The 12,800-nt window shown below is 52.4% G+C and overlaps 1 protein-coding gene across 1 annotated transcript in view; it reads left to right on the plus strand.

The window, feature by feature from the left end:
* The window catches only part of LOC104496001 (myomegalin-like), a 15,694-nt gene extending 3,304 nt beyond the window's left edge, over window positions 1–12,390 (plus strand). The window contains exons 4-19 of the mRNA XM_010139058.1: window positions 1,679–1,798; window positions 3,249–3,368; window positions 3,603–3,695; window positions 3,809–4,024; window positions 4,570–4,728; window positions 5,088–5,201; window positions 5,420–5,557; window positions 5,863–6,042; window positions 6,311–6,505; window positions 7,353–7,496; window positions 8,532–8,610; window positions 9,733–9,821; window positions 10,004–10,120; window positions 10,545–10,682; window positions 11,022–11,134; window positions 11,873–12,390. Coding sequence (XP_010137360.1) covers window positions 1,679–1,798; window positions 3,249–3,368; window positions 3,603–3,695; window positions 3,809–4,024; window positions 4,570–4,728; window positions 5,088–5,201; window positions 5,420–5,557; window positions 5,863–6,042; window positions 6,311–6,505; window positions 7,353–7,496; window positions 8,532–8,610; window positions 9,733–9,821; window positions 10,004–10,120; window positions 10,545–10,682; window positions 11,022–11,134; window positions 11,873–12,047 — 2,190 coding nt within the window. The 3' untranslated portion in view covers window positions 12,048–12,390. The remainder of the gene's footprint in view (window positions 1–1,678; window positions 1,799–3,248; window positions 3,369–3,602; window positions 3,696–3,808; window positions 4,025–4,569; window positions 4,729–5,087; window positions 5,202–5,419; window positions 5,558–5,862; window positions 6,043–6,310; window positions 6,506–7,352; window positions 7,497–8,531; window positions 8,611–9,732; window positions 9,822–10,003; window positions 10,121–10,544; window positions 10,683–11,021; window positions 11,135–11,872) is intronic.
* The last annotated feature ends 410 nt before the right edge of the window (window positions 12,391–12,800 follow it).

Here is a 12,800-nt window from a genome sequence, read left to right on the forward strand (position 1 = left end):
GACGCCTTGCCCTGCTGGCAGCCCGTCTTTCAGCCGCTGTTGTGGGCAGATGCCAGCTTGGCAGGCTTGGATAACGCTGTGATTTCATTCTTGGTTTTTAAAGAAGGTTCTCTCGAGGTGGGAGCGTGCTGGTGTTGCCAGAGCTGTGCTGAGGGGACATTGTCAGTGAAGGGCTGCTATAGGAGGGACTGCGGGGGAGCCGTGCTCCTGACATGGCTGCAGTGAGGCAGCTTGGGCTTGGGGACTTTGGACTCTGGAGCTGGCTCTTCCTTTCCCCTCCCTGCTCTTAGCTCTTTGCAGGCTTTCTGCTCATTTTTCTCTGGAATGTGCAAATTGTGAGGAAAGGTGTGTTTTCCTTTTTTTTTCTTCTTCTTCTTACTGTTCTCATCAGCCTTGTTTCAAAACAGCTGCTGTGTGACAGATGCCAGCAGCTCTCCCTGTCTGATCCAGAGCCTTCTGGCTGGGCAAATTTGAAATTACTTGCTGTGATTATATAAGTTTTCACTAAAATCTTAACAAAACATCAGAGTAAAGGAAAAGGATTGTTTCTCTGTTGAATTTTCTGTCTGTGAGAGGCACTGCACAGGCTGGGGGAGCTCCCTGTCTTTCCAGAGACAGTGTTTCTGTGGCTGATAAAGATGAGGATTCAGTCTGACAGGGCTAATCACAGTTGGTTGTTGTTCTCCCTGTGCTGCCCGGAGCTGCTGCTCCTGTGTGTGCTCTGAAAAGCTCTGCCGTGTTCTCATAGCCTCTGCTCTGCAACCCTGCGCTTGCCAGGGCTCCCAGTTAAAACAGACCCCAGTACAAGCGATCTTGTGTCCGTGATGATAATCAGGAATGCTTAACAGCCCTGTGGGGGCTGGGTGGGTGGCTGGGCTTGAGTGCTACGCTAAGGAGCTCACTAGCTGGGAGGCAGCAAAATAGTAAGAAGGGATGACAAGGGATTAGTGTGTGCTCAGCCAGCAAGGTCTGGCAGGCCATGGTCAAACGTAGGCTGTTCCTGCTCTGTAAATGGGTGTGTGTCAGGAGAAAATCTCAGCTGTGGCACTGAATTTGCTGTGGTTTGTGGAGCTGCAGGGGTCGCACACAGCGAGGATGCTGGAGCATGGGGAGCGGTGAGGGAGGGCCTAGAGACTCACAAGCAGAGGGGTTCAGAGCAGGCAGCGACTGCTGGCTCATGGCAGGAGGGTAGCTGGGAGGAAGATTGAAGGTTGTAGACTCGACGGAGGCAGAGAAGCTTGGCAGAACGTGGGAAGGAGGCGTTCGGTTCGGTGCTGGTTTTGAAGCTTTTTGAAGCTGCCAGCAGGACATGTGGGAAGGAGGGGAGGTTTCGGGGGTGCAGCTTGGTTGTGGGGAGCAGGTCTGTCATCAGCGTGTGGCAGTGGATGCAGCGGGACAAGCTGCTGGGCTCACAGTATAGGAGTGAGGAGGGACGGGGAGCCCAGCCAGAGCCTTGGGGCAGCAGGGAGCTTCTGGCAGGTCAGGCAGAGAGCTGCCTGGTGCCAGCCCACCACCCAGGGAGGGGAGACATGGGCAGCGTGGTGTTCTGGAGGCAGTTAGAAAAGCACAGTGTAAGCCCTTGCAGCAAGGTCTGTGAGGGATGACGGGTGCCTGGAAGAAGCCAGCGCAGGACTTGAGCTGTTTCTTTCCTTTTTTTGTTTCTGTTTTTTTTTTTAAGAATTTGCAGGATGAACGTCAGCAACCGGCTCCCAGTGACCCTGCAGCGGGGGAGCACGTGTCTGATCTGTGTGCTGCGGAGCTGCAGGGCAAAATCCAGCACTGTGAAGCTGCCAACAAGGTATTTCTTCGGGAACAGTGGATTCAGTGCCTAGTGAGCGTGACCTCGTTTGTCTTGGGGCGGTGGCTCCTAGCCTGGCCAGAGGCAGGCATCTGCCCCTCCATTCCAGCAAGGGTGTGTGCTGCTGGACGATTGAGTGCTCTTGTCTGCTGGCTTGAGTTAAAGCATTTACTTTTTTTCTGCAGCTGGGCTGTGAAAGTTGTATTTATTTTGCAAGTCGTTGTTTTGGATGAACTTCCCACTTGCCTGGTGAGCCTTGCAGGAGCTGGTGAGGGAGAGACGCACAGGGCTGTTGCCCTGTCTCTTGGGTTTGTACAGGCAGAGCCTGGTGCAGGAGAGAAGGGCACCTGCTTTTTGAGACAGCTGCCTCTTTTCAAGCAGTACCAGAGATCGGCGCAGAGGGGATCCTGTTTTCAGTTTGATTTAAAGGCTTTCTTAGGAACGAAACACGCGTCTGAGTTTTCTTGAGGCAGATCAAGGGGTAGATGTTCTTACGTACGCCCTTGAATTCTAAGGTCAATTACACCCACTGTGAAAACAGAGAGGTTAAACGGGAAAAAACATTGGGATGGGATCTTGATTTGAATCTGGAGACAGCTGTAAGCTGTTAGAGCTGCCTGGACCACAAAGGTTGACAGGGAAATACAGAGGCCTGAGGCCCAGTAAATGCAGTTGGAAGTGTTCGGACAGGTTAGGGGGAGTGTCTGCCCTCCAAGAGGTGACATGACAGGGGTGTAAACTGAGGAGCCACAAGAGGGATGCACGTGGCACCACTGCCTCCTTAAGAAATTGAGGCTTGAGTCAGTTCTGAGGAAGATGTGTATCCAAGACAAAGAATGCCAGCAGGCAGCGTGTTTTGAAGTGCTAACAAGCAGTTGCATAAATGCACAGCCTTCCCTTAACCTTATGGTGAAAGCAGAGAACTGTCCTGAAACTGCTGGAGATGTAAAGGGGCAGCTGCAATGCTCTGGGGGACCTCGGAAGCAAAGGGGACATTTTTAGAATGTGTAGCTTCTCCATGTTGATTTTTTTTTTTCATGTGTCTTGGGAGGCTTTTAGGCTGAAGCAGCCCCTTTGCTCTTGAGAAAACAGAAACAAACGGTAGAAGCTGGGAAGGCTCCTGGGCAGTCAGAGCAAGACTCTCCTGGAGTATGTGGGAGCCAGTGTGATAGGTGAACCTAAGCCTGGAACCTCTGCCCTGCGTGTGGGAGTTGCGTTGGAGGGACCGGTAGCACCGGGACAGTCCTGTGGAGAGACTGAGAGCTTTGTGTTTACTCAGTCATCTCCACCCACTTCAAACAATATTTACTGACTCCAGAGGGAGCCTTGTTGGTCTTGATCTGGTGAACATCTGGGCTGTGTGGACTTGAGTAGGGAGTGGAGGGAGTCCTAAGGGCGATAATGCAGAGCACTGGGCAGGATTAGAAAATCAATATCTTTCTGTCTTCAGTTGCTACAGGAAAAGCTGAATGAGTTGAATTTTGAGTTAAAATCTGCCCAAGAAGCATCGCAGAGGCAAGATCATACAATCCAGAGTCTGAACGAGGCCCTGAAGAGCAAAGAGAGTAAGGTAATAGTTTTAGGTGGACAGAATGGTGCTCGCCAAAAGAGGAAAGGGTGCTAGTGCCATAGACAGCCACTGGAAAGGAACGCTGAAGCCATGCCAGGCATCCTGCATCTCATTAAATTATTTCTTGTCATCTTGCTTTCGTGCAATGCTGTCATAATCCACGCGGGAGGCTCGAGACGGGAGGGCTTGCGATTGCTTTGCCAGTGACTGGGCTTCCTATCCTTTGGCTTGTAGGCAGAAGAGCTCTACCGTATCATCGAAGGGCAGAATGAGACAATGGGCAAGCTGCGGGACATGTTACACAGAAGCCATCTGGGACAGTTGCAGGTACGTCTCTAGAAAGCCTCAAATATGTCAGGTTTTGTTCCGCAGGGATCTTGATTCTTAAATCCCTCTCGTGAAGTGAATCTTTGAGTTTCTCTGTTTCCCGCTCTTGTTAGATGTCAGAGAGTCCGCTCTCATCCCAGGAGCAACAAATGTCAGTGCTAGACCTTCAAAACACACTTTTCTGCGCCAAGCTGGAGGTGCAGAAGCTGAAAAGAGCTCAGCGCCAGAAAGAGCATCAGCTGGCTGAAGCCAAGAAAGCAACCCAGCTCCTAGAGACCATGGTGCACGAGGGAGAGCAGCAGAAAGAGGCAACCTGGAAACACAACCAGGTATGACAGGCACTTCGCCTGGAAGTCTCCGGGTTGACAAGACTTGAAGTGCTGATGTAGTCAGTACTTGGCTCTCGTTCATCGTTTCTGCCTACACCAGTCCGGGCACGCTTGTCTAACCCCTTGTCACATGTGGCAGGGAGAGCTCTCCAGCCTCCTCAGCTTCATGTCTGAGGATTTAGAATCAGCACAGACGCTTGGTAGTGGGAACGTTGTCACTTGTTTGTCTCTGGCTGGTGCAAAGGTGCCATCTGTTTCTGTGCTGTTAGAAAGTTCACATCCACTGCCGCAAAGGTGAGTGTGATTGACTACACAGCTCTGCCTGTGGCCAGAACAAGGGGTTTAGTGCATGGGATCCCTGGGGAATGAAATAAATTCAAACTTCGTCACCGTGGAAGCATGTTTTGAGATGTGAAAGCCATAGTATTGCAGAGCACCTTTGGCTGTTCCACAGCCCTTGCTGCTCTTGGCTCCTTCAGACTGGCCTGCTGTTTCCGGGTCTCTTGAGGACTGACTGCCAAGGTGTGTGCTTTTTCCCCGTGCAGGAGCTGCGTGCTGTGGTACAGCAGCTGCAGGCAGAGCTGCAGGACAAGGCTCAGCAGCTCCAGGCTGTGGAGTGGGAGAAATGCCGTGAGCTGCAGGCCCAGGAGCAGAGACTTCAGCGACTGAGTCAGCATCTGGCTCGCAAGGAACAGCTTTTGCAGGTGAGATGCAGGAATATTCAAGTTAAGCGTAACTAAGCGGGGCCTCTCCTGCTCCTTTGGTGTTTGGTGATGCAAAAGTCAGTCTGTAGCTTTCACACATGCCCTGTGAAGAGGGAAGGGAAGAGATGCTTCTGGGCTCCCAGGATGAGGAAAGGCAGCACAGGTATTTGAGTACCTCAGCCTACAGCACTGCCTGGTGAGCCCTGGCAGGTGCTAGTCAACCAGCCCCAGGTGCTGGGATTCTACCACCCTTTAATGTCAGGGCTGGAGCAAGAGCAGGGCAGGGGTAGTTAGCCCTGATTCTCCTGTACTGCTTGCTGAGGAGTTTAGGGGTGTGTGTGTGTGCATGTGACCTCTAGGAATCCAGGGAGCTTCTGCAATGCCAGCAAAGCTCGGACAAGAGCCCTGCAGCCATGAATGCCATGTTGGAGAAACTGCAGCAGCGAGTCAGCGACAGGGATGCTGCTCTGGAGGTGAGCACCATCTGTTGGTGATGCCTTGGTTTTCCCTGAGGCTCAGCCTTTGCCCTACCACCAGTGGTGCAGCCCCAGGCTGACCCCAGGGGCGACCATGTCTTCTGCATGCTCTTCATGGAGCCCTCTGAAAGGGAGAGCTGAGATGCCCCGCACAGTGACTGGTGGGCTGCAGAGCCCTGCTGCCCGATTCTGAGCGATCACCCCTCTCACCCTAGCGAGCAGTGGATGAGAAGTTCTGTGCCCTGGAGAAGAAGGAGCAAGAGCTGCAACAGCTCCATCTCTCAATAAGAGAGCGTGGAAGTGACCTGGAGAGACTGCGCAGCGTCCTGTCCAGCAACGAGGCCACCATGCACGTGAGTGCTTGTACTGGGCACGCACAGTCTGGCCTGGCTGTGCTGGGGTGCTGGGCAAACCGTCCTGTGAAGGCTCTGCTTGTTGCTGGGGAAAGCAGCTGCAGGGTGTTTGCCTTCCTCTAGCCCTGCGTGTGGGGCAAGCTCCTGGGTCACTTGTGTTCTGGGCTGTGGGCAGAGGTTAGTGTGATGAGAGGACAGGGGTGAATCTCTAACTCCACTAGCAGGAGAGACTAATATTGCCAGTTTTGCTTAATTCAGGATAAAGTCTCTGTCCCTGGTTGAGCTGCTTCTGTTGTGGTCCCCAGAGCCTGGAGAGCCTTCTGAAAGCCAAAACCCTGGAACTAGAGCAGGTCTCAGCAACCTGCCAAAACCTCCGCTGGCTCAAGGAGGAGATTGAGGCCAAGTCCTGCAACAGGCAGAAGGAGCAGGAGGGGATCATCCAGCAGCTGCAGACCTGCCTGCATGACAGGAACAAGGAAGTAGAGGTAAGGCCTTAGCTTGCCTTCCTGAGCCTTCAGCCAGTTTGTCTGCGGAGCGAGTGGTTCCAAACCAGAGCCTCCTGGCTGCCTGCCTCTGAGGAGGTCACCTGAACCCGTGCCCGTGCTTTGGAAGCTCTTGGCAGCTGTAAATACCTGTGCTTGCCGAGACACTGCTCTCAGCTACACCCAGGCTGAAGAGCTGTTTGTCCCTGAGCATCTTGCAGCTTGATGGTAGCAATGTCTCTCCATCTGTCCCTTCCTCTTTGTTGTTCAGGAGCTTACTGCAACCCTGCTGTGCAAGCTGGGCCCAGGACAGAGTGAGGTAGCAGAGGAGCTGTGCTTGCGTCTCCAGCACAAGGAGAAAATGCTGCAGGATGTCCTCAATGACAGGAGCCGTCAGATTGTGGAGCATGATGCTGAAATCCGGGAGCTGCTGCAGGCTCTGAGCACCAAGGAGCAGCAGAGCAGAGTGAGTTGTGGGGAGGCTGGGGTGGGTGGCTCTGCCTCGCGTTAAGCAAATAGAAGCTGCTCTCTGGCTGTTGTTGGTGTAGCCTGGTGGAGCTGCTGAATGTGAAGAACCATGGGAGATGCCGTAAACTGTTTCTAGGTTGGTCTCAACCCATCATGTGGGAACAGTTATGAAGTAACAGCTCTAGTAGCAGTGTTTAGGTGTCAGGTCCCTGCCATTAAGTTGACCGGGCAGGGTTTGTGTGTGGTGGGGAAGGAGGGACCAATCCTCCTAGATATCCATTCTTCTGGGGAGCCGTGGGAGAGTCAGTGCTTCTTGTGGGTGTCACTGGGAAAGGAAGACAGAGCTGTTTTCACTGCCGCACAGAAGTCTGAGGAAGCTCTGTTCACAGCCTCTTAGCTTCCACGTTAGTCACACTAGTCCCTGGTTCTGGGCAGGCAAATGCCACTTAAAGAGGTACAGGTCCTACTTTTGCACAGCGGGTGCAGTTCAGTGTTACCCAAGATCCTTTGCATCGAGTTGCCTTTCATAAAAAGGGGGCTGACAGGCCAGGCACTGCCTTCTCCTTGTTTGTTCTCCGTCGTCCTCTTCTGCTGAGTGGACTGAAGAAACTGAGGAGCTTGTTGCTCTGTAGGTGGAGGGGGTGAGCCTGGCTGGTGAGCAGAGATGGGGGGGCTGCAGTGCAGTCGCTGTGAGCAGCCAGGAGCAGTAGCTCCCGCGCTGGTTTGCAGAACACTTCTAGTCTCAGGTGACAGATAAACACTGAGGTGGTTTCTCGTAGTCTCTGAAGAAGCTGAGGGACAGGATCCTACCGCTAGTCTCAGCCCTGGTTTTCCTGTTCAATCAGGCGGCTGCTGAGAAGATGGCGCACGCTTTGGCTGAGAGGAGCCGCGAGTTACAACTGCTACGCCAGCACGTGTTGGGGAAGGAGCCTGGCGGGACCCAGTCGGCTGGTGCCAGGCTGTTGAAGCAGGACAAACAGCCCATACAAGTAAGAAGCATGCCCTGTGTCTCTCTGCCTGTGGCCTCGGGGCTCCAGAGAGAGCTGGAGCCACAGAAGGAAATGGGAGAGCATGGAGCACCTCAGAGAATGGTAGAAATGAAAGCGGGATTAGGGAAGAGACTTCCTATAGGAGGAAGAGAAGAAACTGAGGAGCAGAACTGCTGATGCTCTGATCTTGATTCCACCAGCCTTTGTCACTCAGTGTCTCCTTTCGTTTTGATCAGGCAGTATTTGAGTCCTCGGGGCACGTGAGAGTATGAAAGAAATCCACCCTCTGACCTTAGAGCATTGACCCAGTCCTTCCTTGGGTTGGGCTGCCTCGCTGTATTGTAATCCCCTCCCTGACATTGTCACATTCTGGAGGGGACAAGAGAGCTAATTTTAGGTCCCACTAATTCCTGGCAGAGCCTGTTGGCTGTTTGCTGTCTCTTCCACAATTGGAGTTGGTATTTTTAAAGCAGCTTTGCTAAAACCCCCTTTGAGGCTGAACACAACTCTGAGGCTGCATATGCCGCTCTCCTGCTTGAGCAGCTGTTAATGGCTTGTTGGTGAGCTGACATGCTGAATGTTTTTGAGCAGCTGTAAACAGGTTGCTCATTTCTATTCCCAGGATCAAAGTGAGCTCTCAGCACTCCCAGAGACATGTATGTGGGCCGAGCTCTGTTTTCCTGCATGGCCCCTCTGGGCTGTACCCTTGGAAGAAGATGTAGGTCTTTGTAGAGTCTGAGCTGAAACCTGGGCTTGCTGCAGTTGAGTGAAACCTGTTTCATCCTCGCTATGAAGACACTCACTGCCAGCGTCCTCCCAGTGCCATACAAAACCAGGCTGGCGCCCTGTTGCCCACACTTACAGCTTCTAGGTTGGGTGCAATTCACTTTTTCCCGCTGCCTGGCTAGATCCCCTTCACTGGTTTCCCACATTTCAGAGACATCAGCAAAGCAGCCTGCAGCTTTGCTGCAGTGCTGGGGATCTGAGGAAGCTGCACGTGCTAAAGGTACAAAACTGGAGCCTTTTGTGTTTCAGGAGAGACTGCAAGGAGCTTGTGGAGCTACAGCCATTGCTGGAGCCCCACAGGGGGACAGCAGCTGCAGGACAGAGGGAGGTGAGTGTGCTGACAGCTTCTTTACGGTCCCCAACATGGGGGAAACCAAACCTGGTTACATGAAACTGAGAGTAAAGAGCTTTGAGCAAGTGCGAGTATTTTGAAATAAAGCACTGCCTCCAATTTGGGTGATTGTTAAAAAACAAAACGACGCAGGAGGCTTAGACACAATACAGCCACACGTATCAATGTGATAACGACAGGTGTCCATTTATTCCCAGATAGCTCTTATTTTTATTCCATAGCTAATTCATTAGTAAACACCATTACATCATATCTAAACATTATGATTTGTCACTGGTTAAAAAAGTTAATTCATTAGTAATCGGTTACATCATTTTTAGGCACTACGATTCATTACTTGTCATTAATTATGTATTAGGTTAACGAAAAGCCCCCCTATGATTACCTCACTTAGAAAACTTGTTCAACACACCTGCAAGAAGTTAATGAGACATTCGACCTTGGCTTAGAGTTCTCACTTCTCAGCAGTTTTTTAAACAAGGATCCTTGCTAATTAAAGTTTTGATAACTGAGCTGCAGAGCTCCGATAAGTAATTTCAAACAAAGAACTTTGTAAAACTGCACTTTTGCTACCTGAGAGCCAAGGTTCTGTCAGCTACTAAAGCAGACTCTTAAAAGCAGACTTTAAGCGAACTTTAGAATTATAGCTTTGCTAACTCAAAATAAGATTCTGGATTGCCCAAAATATGTCCATTTTCTTGAAGAAATCCCACAGGTGATGGTTCAGGAATATGGGAAGGAGAAGGGCCGGTGTCGGATTTGAGGTGAGGTGCTTCTACTCAGGAGCTGATGCTGTCCAGCAAAGGGCTTTTTGACTTTATGGTTCAGGCTGGGCTGAGACAAGTGCAACTGGTTTGGATCAGCCTTGGGTCCAGGACACCTGGCCTTGGCCAGGGGCGGGACAGCAGGCCTGGGACGTTGCTGTTGCTTTTGGGCTGCTGTTCAAGGATCAAGCAGGGAAGGAAGAGTGTTTACCAAGAGGCAGCGTGATGGGGAACACACATATTGTGGACCTGTCTTGACAGAGAGGGATTGTGACTGATCCTGGGGTCAGAGCTGACACACAGTATCCCTGCAGTAACCGAGTTGTCTTTGCAGTTACTACGTCAGCAGCAGAACTGGAGGAGGATCTTGTTAATGCCAAAGAGGAGCTGGAGCTAATGGCAAAGAAGGAAAGGGAAAGCAGGGTGAGCTTGTGATGGAGCCTGTGCTGATCTCCCTTGTTTACAGGAGACTATTGGGCTGCCCCAACTGGAGGTTTTGGAGCCCCCTGTTGTAAGGGTGCCCCCAGTGAGGGAAATGGGCCAGCAGCTCGTTGTGGGGTGTTGGCTTTTTGAAGTCTCTGACGGGCTTCTCTTCCCACCCCCAGCGGGAGCTCGCTGCTCTCCAGTCTGTTGTGGCCACCCAGGAGGAAGAGCTGCAGGTGCAAGCTTCGGATATCGAGTCCTTGACCAGGACCATCCAGATCAAGGAGGACCTCATCAAGGTGAGAGAATGCACTGTGCTGGGTAGTGGTCTCTTCTTTCCCCGCATCCTCAGAGTAACATGGCTGGCTGCCCATGGATGGTGTTGCTGCTGGTTTGCCTACTGCCCTCGGTGTTACTTTGGCCAGAAGGCAAAGGCCCTGCACCCCTGAGTGTCAACGTTTTGCTTTTTGCCTGGTACACCTGTGACACATTTCTTCAGAAGTCCTTTAAGCAAAGTGCATTGTGTCCTTCCTCAGTTTTTGCTCCAGCTGTTGTCTGTGCCTCTGGTTGCTTTGGCCTTTCTTTCTTAGGAAAAGAAATTTCCTTGGGTCTTTCCAAACGCTGGAAGCTTCTGGCAGTTGCCTCCCAGGACAGACTGCGAAGGTCCAGCTGCTCTTGTGACTGATGCCTTCTCCACTGAGCGCTCCTGCTGTTGGTTTTCAGGATCTGCAGATGCAGCTGGTGGATCCTGAAGAAATTCCAGCTGTGGAAAGGCTGACGCAAGAAGTGCTGATGCTTCGGGAGAAAGTGGCCATAGCAGAGTCACGAGGACAGGAGGCTACTGGAAACAGAAGGCAGCAGGTACTGTGCCACGTGGGGCAGGCTGAGATGGGTTTGTGTTTCTGCTGGTGCTCAGTTCCGCAGCTTTGTTTTCAGTCTCTGGATTTGCTGAGATGTGCTTGTTTTGGAAGCTGGTGGTGTACAGTAAGGGATCGCCGCAGAGGAGAGGGTTGGTTCCATGTAGCACTTGTCTCAAAGACAGAGTCTTTTTGGGTCCAGGAGTGACACTGATCAACTTGATCACCTGGACACAAGCATGAGAGGAAGGGGAAGCCCGTGTTTCTCAGGGGCAGCCAGATGCCTCCTTTGATTTCTGTCAATTTTTTTAAGCGTTGCATCTTGTCTCTTCTCTCCAACCAGTTGTTACTGATGCTGGAAGGGCTGGTGGCTGAAAGGAATCGGTTAAATGAAGCTCTCCAGGCAGAGAGGCAGCTCTACGGCAGCCTGGTAAAGTTTCACACGCACCCAGACAGGTAAGCGAGGCTGCCTTGGCTCTGCGCCGCCCTGCTTCACTGCTGGGGCGGAAGTGGGTGACCCAGTGGGGCAATTCCTGAAGGCTGAGAGCCCTTGGTGGGAAAGAGGGAGTCTAGGCAAAGAATGGCACAACTGCATGTCTGGGAGTCCAAATTTTAGGGTGCCTTTTTCCCTTGAAGAGGCTGCAGTGGCCAGCTTGAAATGCTGTGTGAAGTTCCCCCACTGCCACCTCTTGTCTTGGCCCCAGGATTTCCATCTCTGTTCTCTGGCTGATTCCTTCCCGGCTCAGTTTCCCACCCACACTTGGCCACCTTTCAGAGGCTGCTGTCAAATTCCCAACCAACTGTTGTGTTGGTAAGGATCAATCTAGGTGCCTACCCAGGCGGCTGGCCCGCAGCACAGCCTGCGCTGTGTTCCCTCTCCTCCGCACTAATCCCCTGCCCTTCATGGGGCTGCAGCCTCTGGGATATTTGAGCTACCTGATAGCAAGAGAGCACATAAGTGGAGTGCTTGGGTAAGTACTGAAGAACAGCTGTGACTAGGAGCCCCCTGCCCTGGGCCGCAGCCTTTTTTGGGGATGACTGCGCTCTGGGGAGGTTTAGAGGTGAGGCAGGAGGTGGCTGAGCTGCCTTGGGAGCATGCAGGGCCTGTGCCTGGCGCAAGTGGCCCTCCTGGATGGAGGGGTCAGTTGGGTGTCTCTCTAACCCTCTTCCTTTTTGTGCGGCCTGTCCGATTAGCGCTGCGACAGACCGCGCTCTGCAGGTGGAGCTGGAGGGGGTCCACGAGCTGCGGGGACAGCTGGAAGAAGCTCTTGGAAGAAGCTTGGAGCGTTTGAGCAGGCTGGAGACACAGGGCACCGTAGGAGGTGGGGAACAGGAGCGTGTGAGAGTCCTACCCCAGCATGCCTTCTGAGCACTGGCGCTGGCCCGCCTGCCACCGAAACGGTTCACTAACCGAGCGAGCCTGTCTCACTGACTGCGGGAGGGGGGCTGCGGGACTTAGTAACGGTACGGGAGAACTGGTGCAGGGCTTTTTTTGTTTCAATTTTGAGCTGCTTCGGAAACGGCGATCAGTGCAATCCACCTGTGTCTCGTGTTTGCTCCTGTCTGACCCACCCCGGTGGCCACTGATGTATTTGCACATTCAAATCATTCCATTTTAGTTGATTTCCCTCTATCTCCCTTCTCCTCCTGACCCCCTGGGCCAAATAAAGATTCCCTTTCTCTGAAGGAAATGCTAGATGTTCTCTATCATCTCCCAAGTGCATGAGTGTGAGTTTTTGTATTCCCTCACCATTTTTCTTACCCAGTAAACATCCCCCTTTTGGGTTGATGGTGGCTGGCCCAAAAGGAGAAGGTGCATGTGGAAAAGTGGGTTCCAGAACCAGCGAATTTGAACAGGGCTGAAAGACCTGGTGGCACTTGCCTGGGGCTCTTAGACAAGTCTTGAGTGTAGGACCAGCAATTCATTTTGTGCTTAAACCAAATCCTACTCCAGTGGTGATGATTTTACTGACTCTTTTTTTTCCCCCAACTGTAATTTGTCTCGGCCTAGCTTGTGAGTGCCTTCAAGGGAGAGCTTCCTCCCCTTTCTGATGGATGGTCTGGGGTGACCGAGTCCTGTCCCTGCTCCCAGGGTCTGGGCTGGGTCTGCTCCCTCACTTGT

This window comes from Buceros rhinoceros, unplaced genomic scaffold, assembly GCF_000710305.1.
Source record: "Buceros rhinoceros silvestris isolate BGI_N320 unplaced genomic scaffold, ASM71030v1 scaffold28396, whole genome shotgun sequence".
NCBI lineage: Eukaryota > Metazoa > Chordata > Aves > Bucerotiformes > Bucerotidae > Buceros > Buceros rhinoceros.